Genomic DNA, 24,840 nt, shown 5'->3' with positions numbered 1-24,840 from the left:
CCTGCTTCCATATAGACAAATACAGAAACCACATGGGTACTGGGTCTATACTGCCAGATTATAACCACTTTACAGATTTCATGCCTGAAATTATATTTGTTTTACTGCTTTACACAATAAATGTTCATGTTTGATTTTTATTAATTGTACCATAATTATTTAAAGCTTTTTTTAAGGAGTAGATCTAAATCTATACCGATTCTATATCAAATGAAACTTTTCTGTATACTTACATGTTTCTTATCCTTAAAATGTACTTGATTTATGATGTTATATGTCAGCATTATCATATAATTTTCCCCCATGATGAACAAAAATGATAAAAGCAGAAAGTAGTCCACATGTCATTGCAACCAAACAAATCTAAGAAGCAGAGGCCTTTTTTGTGTATTTTCTTTTTCTTTGAACACTGACATAACAACATAAACTTTTATTAGTTTACAACAAAATGAATGTAAAACCTGTACAAGCTCAAAATTTGCACATTACTCGTTGATATGTATTATATTCAGTAAACGGACAACAAAAACAAAAAAACAAAACACATTACTAAAAAAAATAGACTGCAAATCCAACCACTTTGATCACTTGTAATCTCTTAAGGCTTTATTATCATACTAAGCTTTTATTCGCCTGCAGTTTAGCAACTTTGGTTTGGTGAGCTATACTGTTATTTCAAACAGTGCAATATGCTTATTTTAACTGATAAAGCACAGCTTTACTCATGTATCAACAGGCTACATCTGCTATAAAGTGGAGATCTTATTGAAAGACACTGCATCCTTCAAAGTGTCCACATAAACTGCATGACAAAAAGTGACAAAAATCAACCAAAATGTACGATGAAAAAAGGAAAAATATTAGTTTTTTTAAAAAAAGACAAACTGCTGCTTAAATTAACTACAGTTATCATCTGTAACTCCTACAGTTATCTTCTGTAACTCAAGCTCCCACACTTTTTCTGTAATAAAATCACCCTCAGTGAAAAAGTACAGGGAATCAGTGGGCTTAAGGCTTTTCAACAAAATACAAAAGGTTCAACAGAATGAATCCCATTTGGCATCAAGACAAACATACTGTACAGACATCATGTAACACATGAAATGGCACTGCAATTCCTCCTTTTGTTCCGCTAATCATTTAAAAACACCACACACACACACACACACACACACACACACACACACACACACACACACAAGCTGTGACTTAATCTACAGATTTGGGCTCTTGATTGGACTTCTTCAGGAGGGACAGAAGGTTCTGCGACATGAAATACGGCCTCTCTGCTGATCCATCATTGCGCTCCAGATCCTCCACTGTGACATGGACATAAGGTGTTGAGAAACAACATTTACCCAACAGCATGCTAACACTTAACACCAATTTAACTCTTCTTGTATTCATGCATTGACTATCTAATATTACGATTGGCAGGCAAGCAATTGTCATTGGACTGAACGGGCACCATGTTTGTGTCTGGTGTCTCTGTACTGTCTCGATTTGATACATGCTTGGCTTGTCTATGCTAAAAAGAAAAACTAATTTTGAAGATGGTTAAACATGCTGCTTGGGGACCTGTAAAAGCATCATATACAACATAAGTTAGCTTATGTAAAGAAAAAAAACAGCATTCTAATGCATTATAAGCACAAACTGTTTGGACCCACTCTAAATTAATGCAGCAGAGGTGAAGATATCCTAATTTTAGTCCTTAGCATGAGTCAAGTTACAAAAAGATATTACACTTCCCATGATGCAACTCAACCTGTTTGTTAGCAAATGCCTACAATGTCAAACTCCAGCAACAAATATCCTGTCCCAAATATCAACCTGGGATTAATCATTAACCTCATAAACATTTTGATTTAAAGTAGTGTGTCTCCTCAGAGTTGCCATATGGTTGTTGAAGTTCAGTTTTTGACAAGTGAGGAGAAAATAAAAAGAAGCTATTTCTGCTGTTCATTGCACCACGTCTCCACATTGTGTTTATTATTTTCTTATTAAACACAACTAAATTACAGACTTGTGATGCAGAGATGAAGACCCCTCTTGATATAATTGTCCATCGCGATGTGACACTGTGGACACCGTCATATGCCAGTCTGGTAAATGTCACCCAACCCTTCTCTGCATATCAAGTGACTTTAACAGGTAGAATTATTGGAGTGCCCCTTTGAGGCAAAATCCAATTCCTGGCTGACTTTGTGGGACATGAACACTCACCTGCTTCCAAACGCCAAACCATCTTGAAACTCGTTTACCCATAACAGAACTACTCTGATTAAATACAATCACCTTTAATCGAGATTTACATCCAATAAATATGGAATGTCATCAGTAATTTCAGTGGAAAATCAGCTTACATCTTTCACAAGGTGACAAACAAGAAAAAAATGTACAAAAGCATCCAGAGACTTAAGAGTTGTTAGTTGCAAGCATTCAGAAGGCCATGTCTACACCATGCAGCACTTAGAGAAAGAGAGACAGAGAGAGGACAGGGAGGTACAGAGCGAGGCAGGTGGGATCAGTAAACAAGAGGTCACGATGGCTGCGTCATGGCGACACAATCACAGCGCTTACTCCAGTCTAAAATACCAAGGCAAGTAGGTGGCGATACAATACATGGGATCCCATCCGTCTTGGCGAGGATCTTTACAAGACCGAAGCCAAAAAATACATAACAGACATAAACTGCAGTATATATACAAGGTCCATAGGAAAAACAAAGATCTAATAATCATACAATATATCAAATATGTCTGTAACATTTTGGCGTCAGCTGGTATTATTGTAAACAGTGAAAGAGATTCACCATCGGTTGAGATGTGTTTGTCCTGACTGTAAACACGGTACTGAGTGGTTCTGTAGTGCATAACAGGATTAAGACATTAACTATTAGTGACATCAGGCACAGGTTCAGCACTCACAATGTTCTACAGATCTTCACAATATAAAAACCAACACTGTTCTAAAACCAACACAACGGAGCATTTTGTTCAAGCTACAAAGATGCACTGGGCTTTTTAACCTGCTTAAACCTTCACACGGCGACCGCAACCCTCTCCGGCTGGACGCCACTCACGTACCAAGGCGATCTGAAATTTTAGCTTGTTGTATGCCGTACATTTAACATCAGGGCTGGGTATCGTTCAAAAATGTTCAATGTCGGTACCTGTACCGATACTTCGGCTTCAATACCGGTTCCTGAACCTTTTTTTTTTTAATACCAATCAATTGCAACACCAAGAAAATTACATTACACATTATGGTACAAGTACTCACTTTAAAGGAAGAAGCTTTTCAAAAACCTGGTGGTTAAAAAAAAAAAAAAAGATCCCCTTCTCTGATCATAATGTAGTGTTTTTCCTGCATGCCTCTACAATGTGTAACATAAGAAAGCCAATCACCAGTTAGCACTAACCCTGCTTATTTGCTCACTGACGTCAATGAAATTTACTCCTTTTGTATCGAAATTTGGTATCAAATGACAAGGCATTTTTTCAATACTCAATAGTACTGAAGTATTGAAGCTTGATACCCAGCCCTATTTAGCATGTCCATATCACAAAGTTGTCATACAGTCTTTCATTCTTTATGAGGTTTACCACGCCTCATTTTTTTTGCCTTTACATTATTGTTGACATCTACTCCTGTGGCGCAGAGGGAGGATTTTCTTCCTCTTTTTCTTCTTTCTTTTCACCGGTCTCTTCTTTTTCAGCCTCTGCAGCTGGGGGTGGCGCCTCCTCCGTCTTTTCCTCCTGTTTCACCTCTTCTCTTTCCTCTTCTTCTTCTTTGTTTACAGCCTCATCTGCCTCGCTCACTTTCTGTTCTTCATTTTTCTCCTCTTTCGCCTCCTCAGCGTCAGTCTTGGACTGCAGCGGCTCCTCCTCCTCGTTGTCCTGCTTGAGCATCGTCTGTTGTTTCAGTTGGATCTCTCCGTCTTGCTGCTGAAGAGGGGTCTCCTCCTCCAGCTTCACCTCGTCCATCTGCTTGGCAGCATCCGCCTGATCAACACCATTGACATCTTCCTCCGGCCTCTGTGCTTTGGAGAGAATCTCATGCAGCTCCGGGGACATGAAGTAAGGCCTTTCAGATGAGCCATCATTTCTTTCCAAGTCCTCACCTTTTGCACGTGTAGGGGAGTGTGTGTTTTGTGTTTTTGATTGGGTTAATGGAAAATCAAGGGGAAAATGAAAACATGAAATAAAGGCCAAGTGTGAAAATAAAGTAAAGGGAGAAATAAGACAAAAGAGAAGAAGAGTCAGAAACATGACAGTGAGAAGAAACCAGATTTAGACAGTTGTATGAGTGCTTGAAAACAAGGAAACTAAAAAAGAAGGAAGGAAGGGTCATTATGTCAATGGTGCCAAACTTTAAAGCTCTCTGCACAGACAGTGTTCAGGTTATCAGCAGGTACTTTGGTGTGATGTTATGTACAGTGATGGGAGGGTCACTTTTAAAACATATTCCACTATAGGTTCCCAGATACATGAAATGTAAAAGTAATGTAATGTATTCTATTAGATTAATCATATTACTTTTAGAATACTTCAAAATGTTCCTGCTGAGCCGACAGTTGCTTTTGGAGAGATCCCTTAACTGATCTTACTAGTAGGGCTGCAGCTAACAGTTATTTTCATTGTTGATTAATCTGCAGATTATTTTCTCAATTAATCAATTAGTTGTTTGGTCTATAAAATGTCAGAACATCATGAACAATGTCAAGCCTCAAACCTCAAGGTGTTTCATAGAATTAGATGTGGAGTCTTTTGATGCAGAGAGCAGCTTGGTTGATGACATGCAGAGGCTGCACAGCATGTGTAGGTATAATGTTCTTTATATTTCCTTGCAAAAAACACATTCCTGACAGTGTCCTGGCTGTGTGTCTCGTCTCATGAGGTGTGTGGCACTTGCATCACACACGCACAAGTTGTTGTTTATGGGAAACGCATTTTGTATATGAATTTCAGAATAAATAAAACAAAAACAAACAAGGTAATCCCTTTAAGTGTTCTACTTTTAAAGACAGTGACTGTATTCAGAATACCAAACTGTAATTGTAACTAACGGAATACAATTACTCATATTTTGTATTTTAAATGTGTAACACTCAGTCTGCTTTTATTTTCTGACGTTCATTGTTAAAAGTTTCTGATAGCTATGAAACGTATACTGTACCTCTGTTGTTTTAGCAGAGTTACTTGTCAGCTAGGGGTTAGTTTATATCCTGGAGGAGATTTGTCAACATTTCATTTGAGTGTGTGATATTCCCATAAAATTAGCTGTTATTAGCTCTGTCAATCATCATAAAACAGCCTCTGGATCAAAATACTAGGAGGAGAGAAGAAATGAATGGTAGAGATTTTGTTAACAATATTTGTCCTAAACTTAATATTAGGAACACTTGACTTTTGTTTGTTTATTTTAATGTGTAATTTGTAAGCATCTTAATCTGACTCGCAGTGAACCCTGTAAAGAATGCCTTGAATCATCTTTGGTTACTATTTAAAGACCAACAGCAAATAAACACATGCACATATTTGGAAAAATCAGTCAGTTTTCTCTGTTCCTTCAGTTTTAGAGGCATTTCTTCAAAGCTTGTACAGCATAGATATGTTGGGTTTCATTGTGCTTTTCCATGTATCTCACACAGGCTTTAACATAACTGGGACCAAGCATTAGAGTATTATAACGTTGGTACAATGATGTAATGACCTTTCCTTCTTTTTTAGTTTCCTTGCTTGAAAACAGGAAGAAGAGAGGAGATCTGCAGGAGATCCAACTGAATACAATATTACTCACAGAAGCAGAGGAACAGTGTGTCCACACACATGGCGTACACACTGAAGAAGCCATGGGCGATGAGGTAGGATCCAACAACCACCGTCTAGATGAAAAAAAGAAAACACATACATCAAGAGCTCTGCTATGGTGCCAAAGCTCACAGGTGAACTCAAAACTATGCATCAAATCATGCAGATACAGCTGTCTCTCACCAGTATTGGCACCCAGTAGTAGTTCAGAGATGGAGCAGCCTCCTCCACTGCTTTGATTCTTCCAGAGAAGAAGAAGAAAGAGAAAATCCCTGCATAGAACAAAAAGAGTTGGTGGATTTAAATTAGAAATCCAGACAGATCTCACTCCAGGTTAAAGAACACAGGCTTTTGATCTAAAAATAAAATCTTTCCTACCAACAATTCCAACAATGAGGAGCTTCCCAAGAAACAGCAGGAAGTCTGTTACTTTATCCAAAACAGCCACCCTGTGTTAAGTTAGAGAATATAACACCACATCAAATTATGCAAGGTGAAGAGTAGCTTATATATTGAATAAATGTCTAATGCTTACGGGATTAAAAATTGTGGATATGAATGTGATGAAATCACACCTGATAATGTTCCTCATGAGAAGGAAAAAGGCGTCTCGAGCCGAGGGACAGAAACTTTTGCCATAGATGGCAATCTGGAGAAAAAAAAACACACAAGAGTCAATTCACCTTAACCAGACCCAACATCTTTTATGTAGACAGCTGCGTCCGGAGAACTCACCATGATGTAGGCATTTCTGTTCAGGAACTTGATACATTTCTCTAGACACCAGAAGCAACACTTCATGCAGCTCAGCAGGAATTTAGCAAACTTGTTCTGAGCACCTGAAGGATTAGAGTGAGAGGGTTTCAACGTTACCAGATGTGTTCACAACCACAGGAAAATCTGATTATTGCCTGTGTTCAGGTCTTACTTGGGTTAAAGTTATAAGCACCCTGGATATGCGGTAAGTGTCCCTGTTGCTATAAATAAATCAGAAAAGGGTTTTTTGTGCACATGCAAGGTGGTGCACACTAACAGAGCATTTTGGAAAAATGTGATATGAGAGCAGGGCTGCAGGATATGGTAAAAATTGCATTGTGTATTGTAAACAAACAAACTAGCCAACAGTCTACAAAGAAAAACCCACATTTCTGGTTGGAAGAAGAAACACCTACTTTTAAACATTATGAAAGAACTGGATGTTAACAGGGTTTTGGATATATTTTAAACTTCAGGTTGTATGTATGAACTTAGAATGTATGCAGAACTGAATGTAAACAGGAGTACTGGTGGGATCTTTATCATTATTAGCCATGTAAACAGCTTAGTAGAAATACTGTCTTTCAGATGTAGTCAGTGTGTCTAGGTTTTAACCATGTAGTATTGGAGAACATGCATTATCCTGTCCTTTGGCAAAACACATACATCTATATAAAACCAAGATTCAAGACTGTCTAGTCATATAATTTAGTAGATCTGTTGTCTTATTCTGGATTAATTCTTCTGACCTTTTAATTTGTGATCAAGGTACTCCAGAATGACCCTGATGACCTGGACCAAAGACAGGATCAAAGAGCCAAAAGCCAGCGAGCCTGTGTGGTATCTGAGCAGGAGGAAGAAACACAAGACAAGCATGAGCATGAAACATGTCACACAGGTAGAGTAACCCACCTACTGACCTTAACCTATGACTCACTTCCACTTGCATACACGTAAAAAAGTTCACAAATACACATAAGTGGACAGACATAAATAAAAATTCAGCCTCTAACCGGAGGGCCCGTCCCAGCGAGGCGAAGATGGGGTAGGCAGGAATATCCTCAGGCTTCTTGAAGGCCCAGTAATACGAGGCAAAGGACCCCGCCAGAGTGACCTGGCCCAGGGCCGTCACAAAGTTGGCACACCAGAAGAAGAGGAAGACATTGTAGAACTGGAACAGGATGAGGTATTTGTGATAGAGGGTCTCCCCGCCGTAGAAGGCAAACAGACACTCTGCATCAGCACACTGAGCCGAAGCGTTGGAGGTGTTGAACGTCTGGAGGAAGAGAGAAGACACAGGATTACTGAAGTGGCTTTTCATACAGTTACCTGTGATGAAAAGTGAGATGCTGTCCAAGTATAAAATGGCATGATTAAACTGTCTCTTAAAAGTCAAATATATGCAGAATAACTGCTTTTTTGTTGAAACTCGCACACACCTTCTGTCAGTTAATTCAATGCGGCAGTGACATTTAAGAGCGTACCTTGGGGTCGCAGGTCTCTCGTGAGTACTCACACTCTGAGGTGTTGAACACCTTGTACACCTGCTCATTAGATGTGGACAAGAAGCTGGGCAGAAAAACTGGTCAAGGGGATTATGACAACAAAGGGAGGATATCTCAGAAAAGGTCACAACCATGAGTCATCCGCATCAATTTATACATTTCTAAAAATTTATAGAAAAGAAATAAAGTATGAAAGAATACTCAGTAAGCAGCTTAGAGGGGTATGTCATAAGCCTTGGGGAGCATAAAAAGTATACAGCTTTTTCAACACACTGCATAAAGTGGGATACACCATTATTACTTAGGTATGAGGAGCATTCTTGGACATGTATATGGCGCATTAAGAATATGCACTGTATAGATGCAAACATGAATATTTGTATAATCTATTTTCTATTAAATCTTCTTGACTGGCGGTACTAACTTTTTATCTTTTTTAGTTTTTTTCTACATACTTTGCTATGCACTAAAACACCAAGGCTAATTAAGCTAGGCTCTTTAATTAAGGTAATTATTTATACTTTTTTTTTTATATTTTTTCTGTTTTACTTTCATTTGTATGCAATGCTTTCATTTTTCCTCCTTTTCTTTTCATGCAAATCATAAAAAATATTGTAAAGTATAAAATGTAGACTTGGAAAGATAACTTAAAAATACAATTTTAATTAAATTTTTAGACTGAGTAACTATGAAGTGACACATAATGATGATCATCTGGACAAATGAAAGGATACACAGCAGTGATGGCCCAGTAAGCGATCACCACGGCAAGAAGGGCGAAGGTCAGCAGTGGGTAGAACAGTGATGACATCACGTGACCAACAGCTCTGATGAAGAAAACAATGGAAACATTACGTCAACAAGTTAGGTATTAAACTCTCCAAAAGGAGGAGGAAACATCCCCAAACAAACAAAGAAACACTCCCTTACAGCCATGTTTGAGTGTCAGAACTAAGGGGCTTGGGTCACTGTTATCAAAACAAATGCAATCAGATTAAAACATTTTATTTTTTACATGCTGTAAATACACCAGTGACATCCCTTATAATGCTGTTATGCTAAAATGTCAGCAAACAGTTGCGTATTTACACATCCAGCAGACACAGAACAGCATTAGCTTCATTATGTTTTCAGTGTTGTTTGTTTGAAAACTGCTGACCCCATTTTCATGAAACTTGGTGTCAGTGTGAAGCATTACGAGATGGGGCATTTGGTCTTGGTGGAATAAAAGTTAGACCTGTTAAAATCCAGTAGATACTTTTTAAGTTCAGTAGTGACAAAACATAGGCAACCTGCCGACCTAATAAATGTAAGTCCAATATTCAGCCTCTGCTTTTGGTCTCCATCAAATCCTGAGGGGAAACAGCTGCTAAATGCTCCACTATGTTCACTAGCTAGTTGCAAACTGTGTCTGTCTGCTGTTTGGTGCTGATAGTGGCTTTATCAAACCTTAGTGCTGGAAACAACTGTCTGCAGCAGCTGGAAATGAGGCTGATGACAGCTGTCAGACTGAACCACAATGGTAAAGTTGTGGGGCATAAACCAGAACAATGAGCTGAAAGAAGCGTAAATGTTTTGTTAGAGCTGGGGGGATCTGCAGCACTGGGTCACTATGAGTGATCCCTTACACATGAGTCATTTAATTCATTCTCATTACAAAAATATTGATCAGGGCAGCTTTAAAATAAATAAGCACTTGACTTGATTAAGACTGACCTGCTGGCCTCTTTGATGAGGGCGATGGCGATCAGGATTCTCTTCCTGAGGAAGATGAGCAGCAGGATGATGATGACCTCCACGATAGCAAGGATGATCACTGCAAAACAGTGAAGGTATTAGATGAACATGATTCAGAAACACTTCAGACAGAGATGTATTGAAGAATGAAAGCGTGTTTGTGCATACTGAAGGCCAGCCAGGTCTGTCTGATCTGCAGGTAGACAGAGAAGTCCGTCTGCAGGCCCAGGTCACGGATGGTGACGTCTGCGCCTGGCTCTCCCTTCAGACTCGCAAATTCCATGTAGCAGTGGAAAATCCCTGAACAAATAGTTCAAATGTTTACAAGTTTTTCATTTTAATGCAACAAAAATAACTATATCATCTCCAAAGGCTGAAGACTTACCATATCCAATGACTAGAATAACCAAAATAATCATGACCCAGACCATGACGCCAGCCAGGAATCGCAGCAAGACGATAAAAATCAAGCTGACCACCATGGCGATCACCAGACCACTGGAGAGTGTGAACATATCAAACGTTGTAACATACTGAGACTTAACAACACAGTCTTTTAGCCTTTTTGCCTCTGATCTTTCAAAATAATATATTAGACGAAATCTGTCTCATGGTTTTCATATATCAAGAAAAAACATTTAACAGCCATGATAAAAAGAATAAATTGGTGTTACTTTATTTGTAAATGTAATTAACATTTTTTCTTGTGTCGATTTCTATTTTCTATTACTGTAACCAGCATAAAGTGGACAGACTTACAGCAATATCCAGTGCCAAGACTGAGTGTAGTCCTCAAAGATTCTCATGGCCACTTGGCGAGCTTCAACAACCACATTTGATTTCCTGTAGCAAAAAGAAATGAATTAAATACAAAACACCAAAAAAGCTAAATTAAAATGAACTACTTAGACATCACCACGTCCTGAACCTGAAATACATTTGCAAAGTAACCCTCCCAAGCCTGGTTATGAATTTATTGAACTAGCAACATTAAGATGATACATGTCTGCTGCAACAGTACAGCCTGTAATACTCCTCATCTTGATAAATAATATCCAGAGGGAATAATGATTAAAAACAAAACAAAACGCTGGCATAAAGACCCTTGAGGGTGCATAAGCAGAGCAGAACCAAATCAAGCGTTCACTGTAGCAAACACACAACAGCATACGGAGTAAACAAGGACTTTTAAATAGGACATCAAGTCAATATAGTGAGATATGATGGGGACGTGAATTGGAAGCTATCAGTTGAAAATGCATATCAAGATGTGTGTCAAGACCGTCATGCCTGAACTGGCTCACTTAGCCACATAACAGCATAATAACCACCGCAGCACTCATTTTATCAAAAGCTTACTGGCCGTTGCATTCAGGGACTCCTGTTCACTGTCAACCTGTCTATGACTTTTTAAAGCTGGGATAACGTGATTGTACTGTTGTGTCAATCAAAATGTTCTGCAACAGTTCTGTGTTTTCATGCAGTTAAAAGGACTCACTTGGATGCCTCCAGCACATCTGTGGCATTGAAACTGAGGCCCTGTCCATCATTAATAGTGGTCTCATTGCCCACGACCACCACCCCGCCTTTCATTGTGCCCAACGCGGGAAGGCAGCGACGTGTGACTGTGGAGGGAAGAGACGATCTGTTTTAATTTTCACACAGAAACAACAGACACATCGGTTTGTAGTGTTGGTGAAAATGAAGTAAGTCTAGAGGAAGAAAGAGCTTCTTACTTACAGGGTTTACTAGGCATCAGCAGGGCCGGACACAAGCGATCCCTCAGGAGCTCAGGAGGACTCTGAATCAACATACATTTTAAAAACATTTTTGTCATACTGTACACTTTACAGTATCACTTTAAGCATGTAGAAAACTGTAAATAATGCAAAAAGATTACAAAAGCACAAACATCCAAACACAATAAATACTAGAAGCTGGACTTGATTACATGCCAATAAGGGAAAAATAGTATAGAGTCTGCATACTAGATAATGGTCCAAAAATGTATTAATATAAAGATGTGAAATTTGGACATGAGTACTTGTAAGGTTTGTACCTGAATTTGTTTCATGTCTGAAGAATCACACTGTGGTATAATTATAAATGTTCATGGGAGCATTTTCTAATGTGCAGACTCTTATTTTACTTTTTTAAAATGTGAGTAATCAAATTATTTGAACACGTACCAAGTTGGTGAAATCCACTCCTTCCTTGCAGTATTGTTGATAGTATTCACGGTCTTCCTTGCTGCCTAACTTGGCTTTCATCAATGTCATATGTTTGGACGGACAGCTTTCCACACATAACTGGACATAAACAACAACATACAATTAATGTGATTGTTAGAAAGGAGAAAAATGTTGAGAAAAAGATAAGTAGATCACGTTTCTGACCTGTGTGGTGGGACACTGGAACTCCAGCAGTACCAGAGGACTCGCACATTTCAGGATGTTGAAGTAAAACAGGAGAGGTTTCTTCCTGTTGCGTCAAAACAAATCAAAACAAAACAAAAACAGGTTTGATTTTTAAAAGTAGTGGCTGCAATATATTGCTTCAAGTGCTTGACCAATCAGAAACGTTCAATGCTGCAAGCCTCATCACCAAAGTTAATCTATTTTTTGAAAACACCACCCCACCTGAACAGGGAGGTAAAATAATGTCCCTGGAACTTAAGTAAGACCCAGATCCCTGCGGTGGAAACACACTGAGTTCATTCAACAGATCCTAGTCCCCATGGTGAAAACACAGCTAAATACCAAATGAGGAGTGTCAGATTACAGTAATACCTATAATTATCTGAAATACACAAGATAGTCTGCATGTGAAAGGTTTCTGAGGACACATATACTGTAGACATCATGTTCAAACTGTCAGGAGACTCACTCCAGAGGTGTTCCAGCTTGTCCACAGAACTGCCCCCTGCTGTCCGTGGGATAGATGACTTTCCTGGGATCACCCTGAGACCAGGCTGCATGGAGAAGAATCCAAATTATTCAGAACAAGAGTGGACATTAGATCAAACAACAACACATATTAAAAATAAAGAGTCGCGCACGCTGCTCTTGTGCATCACCTGATCTTCCAATTAATACTAAATGAAATAAACTGAATGTTTCATCACACATTTGCAATGTCAGATGTATGAATGATCTCTTCGATGGTGATAAGTGACATTTAAATGAAACTCCAGTCTCTTGGACAGTTTGTACTGTAGCAAAGACATGGAAAAGGGTTTGCATTCCGAGAAAGCAGATAGACAAAGCTGTACACCTTCTATATGTAAACAATTTCTAACACAGTGAGGTTCAGAACAGTGTGACCTTCAGTGCAATCAAAGTAAAACAACTCTTCTCCAGTTAACCAAACATCTTTAGGTATCTTGCCTTCATCAGAGTGGTGCCTGAGGTTGTTTTTGTGTCTGTATATACAGTTTAATGCATTGATCAGTGATCACTGTGATCACTGTGACATGAAACACTGTGACAACACAGTCATGTTTTACAAAATACAATAATTACCTCTAGTAAATATATGTTGCATGTTTTCTCATCTCTTTTGAATTTATATTTCTCTATCTACTGATATTGTAGTGAGTATCTATGTTGGACTCACTGCATCTAAGAATATGGAAACAGCCTCATACGCCACCCTGATGAAGGAAAGAACAAACCATGTTGTGCAAGAGTTGTGCAACATGTTTTCATTTAAAAAAAATATATAAAATAAAAAAAAATAATAATACACCAACCAAAGTCCACAGGCAATATCAGTCATTTTACCTTGCAGATCATGGGAGTTGCTGGTCTACAGCTACCTCAATCAGTTAGTTTTTTAGACCAGCAACTCCTGGTTCTCTGAGGTAAAATTATTGATATCACCCATGGAGTTTGGCCAGTTATGAGAGGGTGATATTTGGCTCATAAAACAGCAGTTTCTTGTAAGAAAAGACAGTCTGACAGCAAGGTTACATAGCATACACTTACACAGATATTGATTTTTTTAGGTGGGCCTTTATTAAGTGGCTAAAATACCTTTTGTTGCTGGCCCTGTCTACAAAAGTAAATAGTTTATCATTTGCGCTGGTACCCCTCTCTGCTTCTCCAAATTGCAGGTAATACACCGACTATCAATAAGTACCTCAAACAACCCTGCATCAAATAATCCAAACTATATCTTCAAGTATCTAAGCACTGAGACCGTACAAACTGTAGCAAAGGAGGACCAATCTTACCGAGGATACCCACGGCAAAGTACCCCAGCAAGGCTAAGATGAAGAGAATACAGCAGAGGATATCTGTGCAGCCCCTGAGGAGAGGAGAGGCAGAATATTGTTATTGGTGTCTTGCTTTACAGAAAGACAAGAATTATGATCAGTGACTGAAACAGACGTCTCACCTGTTGTGAATCGGTCCTTTGAAGTTTGGGTCAAACTTCCTGGACTCCCCTGCAGATAAAAAGAGACAAAATGCCTGTTAATGTCTCCTACGGTAAACTGAATCTGAGACTTTTGACTTCAATCTGTAATGCATGCATTAAGATAAGTTAACAAAAAACTAGAGGTTTCACTTCAGGAACTTTTTTACTGAACCACTAATTTCTTATTATTGAAAGCTCTCAATAACGACCTGAATTGAATTAAACACTAATGACAACATATTTATGAATATCATTTTCTACTTCTGCCATATTCTGTCGATACATCCCAGTAAATACTACACCCTAGACCTTTAAAAGCTCCCTATAAATAAACCTGACTTAAACTGAATATACTTCCTCTGTCACAATCAGTCAATACCATCAAAGCAAAACTAAATATTTACTAAAATGTTAAGAATACTCTGTATACAGTAAATGTTACTGCTGAATCATTGTCAGTGTACATGAAAAAATGACTAGTTCTATAGATTAGTATGTGACAGAAATTTTATCGCTAAAATGGCAAATCATGTGATTATGTAACTGGAAAGTTTTTTATGGTCTTGTAATGAATTCTACACACCATCACCCCTATCAAAAAGTATGATATTTTTACCAGAAAAAAAAGAAAAGAAAAAATGCAAAACAAACAACAACAAAACAAAAAACAAAACAAAACCATTTCTAATAGCTTTTCAATTAGTGCTTCTGAAATGCTTATTGTGTCATTGTGGCTATATGGCTCTATATGTATCACAGATAGTTTGCTAATTGCTAAATATGATTTGTTGTGCAATCTTATTGACTATTGATTATTGCTATAAATTAGTTTCAGGTGTCAGGTGTAAGAATAAGTTCTACATATAAGTGAACAAAAAGAGAGCTCTGCCTACAGAAGATAGAGAAGTCCACGTATTGACAAAGACAGGACAATCTCCAGAACAAAAGGATTCTTCTGTCTGATTGTCATGCCTAGCAACGCACAAAATGGCTCCCCGGCGATGCTGAGCTCCCTGTGGACATTGCCAGCCACCATGGAAACACCTCAGGCATGGCAGAGGAGAAACATCAACCAAGCCCACTCTGCCCAGAGTGAGATCATCATGAGCTAATACTGCAAGTCAACACATCCGGACAACAGCGAGTATGGGTGTGCTCATTGGTCATTTTCATGTGTAAATATGTTTTACACAGGAAATCATCTTGCTGAAGAATTTAGCAAACGTAATCTCCTCCACCCTCTTGTCAGCGATTACACATCCTGTCACATTACTGTATGCGTCTGCTACAGCCCTTGCGACACTTCACACAATGAAGTACAATTTAACAGTTCTTTAAAGTTCTGTTACAAACACAAAGTAGGAGTTAGAGACAAAGCCTGCGACTTCTTATCACTGCCAAGTGCTTACATACACTACAGTATGTCTGCTACGCCACATACATATACAGAAATCAAACTCTGTCCACATACTGCAGAGACACAGCTGGCACCATCAGAAAGGAGTCACTAGACTTTATATTTTATAGAACTGTAATATGTGATTTAAAAGCAGTCCATTAATTACCACAACAAGTGAACTATACATAAGCCATTAGTCAGTGTCGTCTATCTGACACGCTTGAGTAATGCCAACAAATGCACCGTCACGTCATCATAAATCCAGACTGTTACATTACCTTGTCTTTCGTATTTTGTCATTTCGTTCTTATTTCTCTCCCAGTTTGTGTCATGGATGGTTTTATAGATTTGTCTCAGTCTGTTGTGTTTCCTTGTGTCTCCTTCCTGTATGAGGTCTGCGTCCTCCGACCTCTAACTCTTCACTTCCTTCTTTCAGCGCACTCAAAGCTCTGACTTCACCTCCTGTTCCCTCTTTCTCTCTTTGGTCTCTCTCTTGGCTCAGCACTTGTCAAGGGAATTGCAGCAGAAACAGTACTGATGGGGGAATTGAGACGGGAGCAGCAACAGCAACAAAGACTTGTGGCGCCTGAGAACCGGCTGTTGCCAAAATAGACTAAGAGACATCTGGGTACGGAGACATGTTCTGAAATCAAAACAGTCTTTCGCTACAGCATTAGAAACTGTTTTTTGAGCTTCAACTTGATCCACTGAATAAAACGGATGTTCACTGCATCCTTGTCACAGTACAGTTGTTTTACAGTGTGCACCGCACCCCCAGCAGCTGCACTCTCGCTTCATAGTGGTCACGTGACTTTAAAAAACAAATCACTCTCATTACACAGCACTTGACACAGGCTCTAAAAAAAACCACTGTACTATAAAAAGTTTTCTCTTTCTCTCTTACGCAGTAAGATTTATGGCCTTCTCTAAATGTTTTCACAGCTTCCTGTTGCTACTTTAAGCTGTATTTTCTAGCTCGTCACTGCACTTCGACCACATCCCTCATCTAAGTGCTTTTATATTCAAACTGCATAACTCTAACGTCCAAAACAATGGACAAAGATTTCTTGAAAGTGTTTCCTGCATTGCTAAGACAATGATTTGGTTATGATAAACTGTGTGTGTCGCACATACACGAGGCAGTGAGCTGCACTGGACATCAGAGATAAGACCGTCCTACGTGTTCTCTGGTGACACATGATGCCCGTGGTCTGATCTGCCCACTTCTGCTGCCATGTGACGGACTGACAGCATGCCATAGCATGATATACAATACTGATGATTGACCGCATACACGTGCCTGTTACATACACAGACACATGTCTTTGCCCATGCAAACTCAACCTGTATTGGAGCCAGACAGGTACTGGATTTTTCAAGATGATCAACAAGGAAGAGTCGGAGAAAAAATGATTGAAAAATGCACTTACTCACTTTTTTGCTGACTTAGACGAGAAGATGAAGCTATAATATGTAACATTTCTGCATGAAACTGTCAAAAAGCGCTAGACATATGTTATATGTTTTGTTGAGTTGTGTACTTTCATTATCCCACATGTTTAGAACCATGTCCAAACACCAAGATATCCATAATTTATTCAAAGTAATGGTGCATATTCTTGCTAGCAATTAGTTGTTATGACGTCTGTGAAACATGGGATACATTGCATATGTCAGTGAGTGAGGAAGGCAGTCGGCAAATGTGAGGTCAGATACAATTTTATCTCCAATGATGGTTGTTAAAAAGTGAAGAGACCAACTCACATGATCCCACACTACTTCACAATGTCATTAAACTATATCATTTGTTATTGTTTTCATGTGAGAAAGACCCCTAACGGCACAAGTTACATATTGCATGTTTAATATTGCCACACTGTTAGTTAATTATAAAGCTACAGACAGGAGACGGTTAGCTTAAGTTAGCTTAGTACAAAGGCTATAAAAAGTTGGAAACATCCTGTCTGGCTATGTCCAGAGGTAACAAGATGTGCCTACCATCTTGTCTTAAGCTCACTAATTAATAAGTTATATCTCATTTGTTTGCTCTATACAAAAACCAAAGTGTGAAAATGACATTTCACCATTGTTAGCAGACTATTTCTTAGCTGGGAGCAGTTAACTTCCTCGAGTTATGAAATCATCCAGCACATGACACCTACTGCAAAACAGCAAAATTTTCAAATAAAAAATAAGATATATCATGTTAATTAGTGAGTTTTAGAGGTGCTGGTAAGCATTTTTTGTTATTGGTTTTGACATAGCAAGCTAGCTGTTCCCCTGTTTCTAGGTTTTATGCGATGCTAAGCTAATTAGCTTTGGCAGATTCATATTTAGCATACTGACATGAGAGTGACATCAATCTTCTCATCTAACTTTTGGGAAGAACATACAAGCATATTTCCCAAAATGTTAAACTGTTCCTTCAAAAAAATATGAATCTGACATACAGTATAAGCCAATATTCATCTTTTAGCATGCAGACACAACACAAATAAATACATATATTTTAAATATTTATTTGAGTTAAGGTATAAATATTTATACCTTAGATCTGATTTAATTAAAGAGTGGTGACCAAGAAGATGTGTACTAAGCAGGACATTTTACTGTTGAAAAATAATCTCATCAATGCTCTCAGATGTAATGGACAATCTGTTTCGAAATTACCTCAAACATAACTTAAAATCGGATAACAATGTTCACGTATTGATTGGGCTTTACAGTAATTTTAACAGTAAACCATGTTATTTATAAAATTAGAAGTTGTTGTTGCCCTCATAGCTACTTCTGGAAAGTATTTATATTAAAAAAAGGGATACTCTGTGTAAATTTGTTTTTTAAAAGTCAAAGAAAATAATTCAGGCTTTGATTTCAACTGTTGAGATATCAGCATTTACCTCAATAATTCTGGCCAAGACAATAGTACTACAAGTTTACACCAGCAGATAAGTGTTGCATAAAATAACAGGGTACTGAGTGCTGAGGTGTTTAGTATCCTGGCTGCAGTTAGAAACATGATTATTTCAGATTGTTTGCATAGTAAGCTATTTATATAAAAAGTTTAAAGGGTTTGCTGTTTGGTCTTACTCCCCTCCCTGACATCACTTTGTGTGTATACATTTCCTCTGTCTCTATACTAAAGAGGATAAACATTGAAAGTGCTTTTTCCATCAGCCTTTCATTTGTGAGACCATCTGTGAGTGTGAGAGACACCGCTCCATTAGAGCTGCCTGCTTTGTGCCATGAAACAATCACTGACTGTGCTGAAAAGCATTCCAGCAAAGGCTGCCAGTGTCTTGTAAATAGTCTTGTTTATTTATCTAATTGACAAAATTAAAGTGACAGTAGTTTACTGATGTTATTCTCAGCCTTTGGAAGAGATTTTTTTTAAAAAGGTGTTTTCTTATTTGGGTACTCTAACCTCCTCATATGGTAAAAAAAAAAATAATAATAATAATAAAACATATATATATATTTTTATATTTTTGGGGTCTGTAACAAACACATGCTGAAACAGACAACTTCAGCTTAACCACTTATATTTCCACTATCCACTACATTTTTATGTTACAAAACTACTTTGAGTGTGTAGAAATGAGCTTAAAAATAAAACTTAAGATTTGTACCGTATTGTGTAATTTACAATTTGAACTAGTATCGAAGTCAAGGTAACACTAATGGCATCAGTATTGAAATCTTCTGAACAATCCCCAGCCCTCACCAGAGCATCTCTGCAGCTCAACAGCACTTCACTATAATGCTGTTTTGTCACACATTTATCCATGGCAACAGATGTGCATGTAGGATGTAGCTTCTTCAAACTTTGCTACTTTTTCATTTTTTCGTCTTTGTTGCCAAAACACACATCACATATAACAGAAATACACTCATAGGCATTGGAAAATAAAGTGTGGGGTTTGGATTACAGACCAGTGGACCTCGAGATGATTGACAATGCAGTTCTCATCTTTCAAACATGCAGTCAGATAAGTTGGATGCACCGCCACAGCTAGGACTTAAGACTGCTCCCGAATAATATCCGAGCAGAATATGCAACGGACAAAATGGGACTCAAGCTGGCCAAACAACAGTTAAATAAAGGCTGCTGTGTCCACACAGAGAGAGACCTGCTCTACAGCATCCTAGATCCGGCTGTTGCACCTGAGGGGCAGATCACACTCCAAGCTGACAGGACACAACACACAAGGGGAGTGGGGGGGGGGCTGTTGTTTTTGTAGTGATGATACTTTGTGCACAAACACAGTCACAATTGATGGGCAATGTTTGTCAGATGTCAAACTTTTAACATGAAGATGTCGACCATATTATCATTCATCCTGACACAAACTCAAAAAACGCACACAGAATTATTTACTGGGTGGATATGTGTGTGTATGTATATGTGTATTCATTTTGTTTATGTTTTCACCCTATTCCATTCTGAATTTAAATAATCATCTGTGTTTTATTTTGTGTATATTATGAAGGAACTACAACTCTAATTTTGGTGTGCAACCCTGTGATGTATAATAATAATAAATGTCCCTGAATCCTTGAATCCTTTTATCAAAAAATCGCAGATTTGTTTATTATACTTGGCCATATTATGAATCTGATTATATTTCAATTAATTGCGCAGCTGTAGCTCCTCTGGTGGCTCATTACACACCTTATATAACACGGTACTGATGGTGAAAATCCACAGGGCCTACCAGGTGATTTCATGCCTGCATTCAGGTCTGTATGGAGTTAAGAACATCTGCCAAGCCTTCCTGATCTAAACCACATCTAGTAAAATCACAAAATGAAAATGAATGGATACAAATGTGAATGCTCAAAGTCGAATAACACAGTCTCTGCTTCAGTTGATAATATGATTCATTTTTCTAGTCACGATTCTGTGTGTGTGTGTGTGTGTGTGCGTGTGTGTGTGTGTGTGTGTAAAAGGAAGTGATGATGTCATGACTGATGTGATTCACTAATGGGCCCAGAGGGGTTATCAGATGAACCTTTCATTGGGCACCTTAATGGGTTAGTGGAAACTGTGGTTGTGTGTGTGTGTGTGTGTGTCTGTGTGTGTCCGTGTGAGTGTGTGTGTGTGTGTGCGCGCACGCAAATGCACACCATACATGTGAGAATACATTATTAGAATATTTGGTCTCGTTTGCTCCTTTTCCTGACATTTCTATCTTTTATTTGGGGCACGTAGATGTAGATGATGAATATATGGGACTTGTTGGAGTCACAGAAACTACTGTCTCTGCTAACTGTTCTTCTGATGTATCTAACAGCTGTTACTACTTCAAAAAAACTACCCGTTGATGGCTACTAATGAGGTCGTTGGCCTACACGCTCTTAAAAGCGGAAACTCTTTTGAGTGTCTTTTTGCAGAGTTCAATACTTAAAAACTGACAGCTGCTGGCTCAGATCACTATCTCTCTGTACCCCTCACAGAAACTGCTCAGATCAAACAGCAACACTTTGTCAGATTTTCTCAAACCAAAGTCCAAATGACAAGGGATCATTGTGAAACATTTAGCAGCAGCGCCTCTGTGTGTCTGTGCTCATGCAAAAATGTGTACATGCAGTGTGTGTGTGGCAATCTGAGTGTTTGCCAGCTTGATATTGACTGGAAGCGTCTTGACTGTGTCTGCTGAGTGGGTAGAGCAGAGCAGACAAGGCTGAACACAGTCCAGGCAGAGCAGGCTGCAGCCTGCCTACATGCACACCTAGACAGAGTAGAAACAGTAATACACAAGAAGGGACTGCTCACAGGTCAAACTCTGCTAATAAAAACTGCTGTTTAGGAACATCAATGAGCTGGAATGTGTACTGTGCATTTTTATTGTACACTCTTTTTAATATAATATAACTGTAATATATATAGAATATGATATATATAATCTTTTAGCCTTCACTGGGGGAGGGAAAGTGAGGAAAAATAGCTGTTTACGTGGTAACAGGAAAGCAACAGGGAAATGCTCCACAGTGGGAGCTCCATGGATTGACTGAGGAGGATGCACTTAACATTGTGGGTGTGGGCTGCTGGGAGCATATTACATTGTGAAAGAAGGAGCAACTCAACAGCCAGACAGCATTAGTGTCATCTTCCCAGTGGAATACCAGTGTAAAGACTGCAGTGTGCCTTTGAGCGGGCAGTCTATGGCCATCCTCTCATGTCACAACACTCACATGGGGTATTAAAGCAAGAACAACACTGCTTACGAAAACTTCATGACTCAACAGTCCATAGGAACAACAAACCAGCCCAGACACGAGAAGACCACAACAGGCTGCTGTGGTGTGGTAAGTTGTTGCCAAATGGAGAAAATGCATTTGTGACACACATAAGAATCAGCGATGACTCATGTCTTTGGCTGGTATAGAGAGAATGTGTTTTCCATAATATGTGCACACAAAAAAATAAGCGTGAACAATAGTGCTTAACATCTGTGAAATGCATATTTGTTTGTATGGACATGGATGAAACAACCATATGCTAATGGTTTTTCAGCCCAAGGGAAAATACAGTAAACAAATAAACCTCCTCTGTAAACTGCTTTTGTGAGTTTCTGAAGTAGAGCTAGGCAACATATCAATATTATATCAAATATTATGAGACTGGATATCTTAACTTTTGCATAACATTATGTCATGGCCGAGTTTTAAAGGTTTTATTACAATAAATTATGTCATCTGAATTTATCAGACTGTTTTAGCTGATCTATTATTTGCACCTTAACATTGGTGAAGATTATTGATCAAAAATCTAATTATGTTAAACCAATAACCACAACCTCATTGCGTAGTTTAATCAATTGCAATTCATCATATAATCTGTTTGCACTATCTGAGAATATATGGGGGTCTTGTGCAGAAAATGTGTATATCAAGATATTACTTAGAAGCTCTTGCCCAGCCCTGTGCTGAAGTACAGACTGACCTGAATATGAAGCCAGGTTAATATAAGCATATCAAGACAGGCCTTGTTTGAATGGATGTCAACCTACTTTACCAGCGTTTTATCACTAACATTAAGTCATATACCAACAATAAATAACTAGGCTTGAGCTGTGTGGTTTAGGTTTCATTTGAAGCTATATTTGGTTTGTAACACAGGGTGTTAAAATGGGGCAAACTAACCACATACAACCACCCATTTACAGCATGTTGCCTCAATTTACTGCGTATTCACAAATGACAAACTAAAAACTAATTCAATACTGGTTTTTCTGAGATTAAAGATGAAAAGTCCTCTGAAAAAAACAGGCCGGCTACGGAGGCTGAGGATGACTCCTGACCATCTGCATAAGACCCATGAGGTCCACACCCTTCCATCCCTTGCAGTCATTGTTTCCATTTCTTCGCCCGTTCAGAGAAAAAGCAAAGATCGAGAAGAAAGACGCGCCACACACGAAGCTGGTTCTTACCGAATTTGGGGTCCGGGTTTTTCTCCTCCAGCTCCATTCTCACGCGCTGCTCGGCTCCTCGCTGCTGTTCAGACCTTGGACAGGACAGTTACCATGGAAATGTCGAGGAAAAAAACATCAATAACAGCGGCTGCCGACTGCTACACAGAGAGACCATCCCAAACCAAACTGAAACACGGTGCATTCCAAGCTAACGGAGTGGAGAGGCGGCCAATGAGAGAGCAGAGCCGTGTAACTGACAGCTGCCACGGCCAATCGGAGCGCGCCTGACCGGGACGGACAAAACCATTTGTCTTGCCGCTACTTCAATGGAATGTGAAGAGTGTGAAGACTAATGTGCTTCTAATGGACGTAATGCGTTTAGAAAGACGTTTAAAATGATCGGTTTCCCTTTCCAGATTAACATTAATTCAGACAGTGTTTTTTAAGATAACGTGCGTGTGCGTGTGTGAATGAATACACCCACCATAGATAAGAGTGCAGAAGTAAAAAAACAAACAAACAAACAAACAAAAAAACTTACCGCCAAGTATTTTGAGCTACAATTTAACTAGTTTTATGGCACTTTTTTCTACATCTACTCTTCTACATTTGTGAGGGAAATATATTTGACAGCTTTAATTACAAACCCCAATTCCAACAAAACAGAGATGCCTGTGTTGTATTTTGCGCTTCATAATGTGCCACATACTTTTAATGGAAGACTGAACTGCAGAAAGGCCAGTCTAGTACCCGCACTCATTTACTGCGGTCAGGCTGTTGTATCATATGCAGGATGTCTTGGCATTGTCTGTTTAAGCCAGGATGGCAGCACATGTTGCTCCAAAAGCTGCATGTACCTTTCAGCATTAATAGAGTCTTCACAGATGTGCAGATTACCCATATTGCCATGGGCACTAACACACCACCATCACAGATGCTGGTTTCTGAAGTTTGTGCTAGTAAGTCCTTTTCCTCTTTAACCCAGACGACACTTTTCCACTTTGCATCAGCCTGTGTCAGATGAGCTCGGGCCCCAGAGAAGTCAGCAAACGTTTGTGGATGCTGTCAATATGGCATTTCCCTTTGCTTACATGCATTTGTCTTCTGAAGTGTTCCCCAGCCTATGTGGTAGCCTTAATACAAATATGTGGGTTGTTTTTTGGTATTGCTCCTTATGTGCAGTGATTTCTCTGAATCTTTAAATATTATGGACTGTAGATGGTGAAATCCCTAAATTTCTGGCAGGTTTTTCTTTTGGTGAGAAACTATGTGCTCAAACTGTTGGACTATTTGACCACACACTTCCCCACAAGGTGATGAACCTCACCTCATCCATGCTTGTGAGTGATTGAGCTTTTTGAGGACGCCCCTTTACTAACCAATCATAACACTGTCACCTGTTACCAACTGACCTGTTTACCTGAGGAATGATCCAGACAGGTGTTTTTTGAGCATTACACATTACGTGGCTCCTCTCCCACCTTTTTTGAAATGAACTGCCGGCATCAAATTCAGAATGAGTGTATATTTACAAAAACAATTAAGTTTATCAGCTTGAACATTAAATATCTTTGTCTTTTTTGTCTTTCTACCATATTTTATTGAATTCAAGTTGAAAAGTACTTGCAAATCATTGCATTGTTTCTATTTACATTTAAGTTCCAACTTTTTTGGAATTGGGGTTTGTACAGTTACTTTGCTGATCAAGGCATTTTCCACACAAACATGAGATCAGCATATAAAACATGATTCAGTTTCATCTCCTAGGTAAATGAAACTACCCAGTAGCATAT

At 38.8% G+C, this 24,840-nt stretch overlaps 1 protein-coding gene across 3 annotated transcripts; it reads right to left on the bottom strand.

Moving 5' to 3' along the window:
* Positions 1-1,043: 1,043 nt before the first annotated feature.
* On the bottom strand, positions 1,044-23,204 carry slc44a2 (solute carrier family 44 member 2 (CTL2 blood group)). Of its 3 annotated transcripts, none has more exons than XM_084715898.1 (22): positions 23,066-23,204; positions 14,213-14,261; positions 14,049-14,122; positions 12,701-12,785; positions 12,211-12,295; positions 12,004-12,123; positions 11,555-11,615; positions 11,313-11,439; positions 10,574-10,657; positions 10,200-10,312; positions 9,983-10,114; positions 9,794-9,893; positions 8,812-8,904; positions 8,057-8,141; positions 7,586-7,848; positions 7,322-7,416; positions 6,552-6,655; positions 6,392-6,465; positions 6,195-6,265; positions 6,000-6,088; positions 5,806-5,890; positions 1,044-1,319 (listed from the first exon to the last, which is right to left on the bottom strand). In XM_084715898.1, exons 1-22 carry the CDS (start codon positions 23,100-23,102, stop codon positions 1,210-1,212), a joined length of 2,136 nt encoding a protein of 711 aa, XP_084572024.1. In that variant the 5' UTR covers positions 23,103-23,204; the 3' UTR covers positions 1,044-1,209. The 3 variants fall into 3 exon arrangements, with proteins under 3 accessions (XP_084572024.1, XP_084572022.1, XP_084572023.1); XM_084715896.1 differs by lacking the exon at positions 1,044-1,319 and adding an exon at positions 2,285-4,126; XM_084715897.1 differs by lacking the exons at positions 1,044-1,319; positions 23,066-23,204 and adding exons at positions 2,285-4,126; positions 15,911-16,311.
* Between the last annotated feature and the right edge of the window lie 1,636 nt (positions 23,205-24,840).

The sequence above is a fragment of the Lutjanus erythropterus genome, chromosome 3, assembly GCF_056507025.1.
Source record: "Lutjanus erythropterus isolate fLutEry1 chromosome 3, fLutEry1.hap2, whole genome shotgun sequence".
NCBI classification, from domain to species: Eukaryota; Metazoa; Chordata; class Actinopteri; order Lutjaniformes; family Lutjanidae; genus Lutjanus; species Lutjanus erythropterus.
The sequence above is the reverse complement of the archived record's forward strand: the minus strand, read 5'-3'. Positions and strand labels throughout refer to the sequence as shown.

Bases quoted from the DNA above. Each gene is read 5' to 3' on its own strand.
- slc44a2 (XM_084715896.1), bottom strand. From the start codon at position 23,102: ATGGAGCTGGAGGAGAAAAACCCGGACCCCAAATTCG. The intron at 6,656-7,321 runs GTCAGAAGAATT...CTAATCCTTCAG, and splicing joins CCTTGATCACAAATTAAAAG to GTGCTCAGAACAAGTTTGCT. The intron at 5,891-5,999 runs GTGAGAGACAGC...TTTTTCATCTAG, and splicing joins ACTACTGGGTGCCAATACTG to ACGGTGGTTGTTGGATCCTA.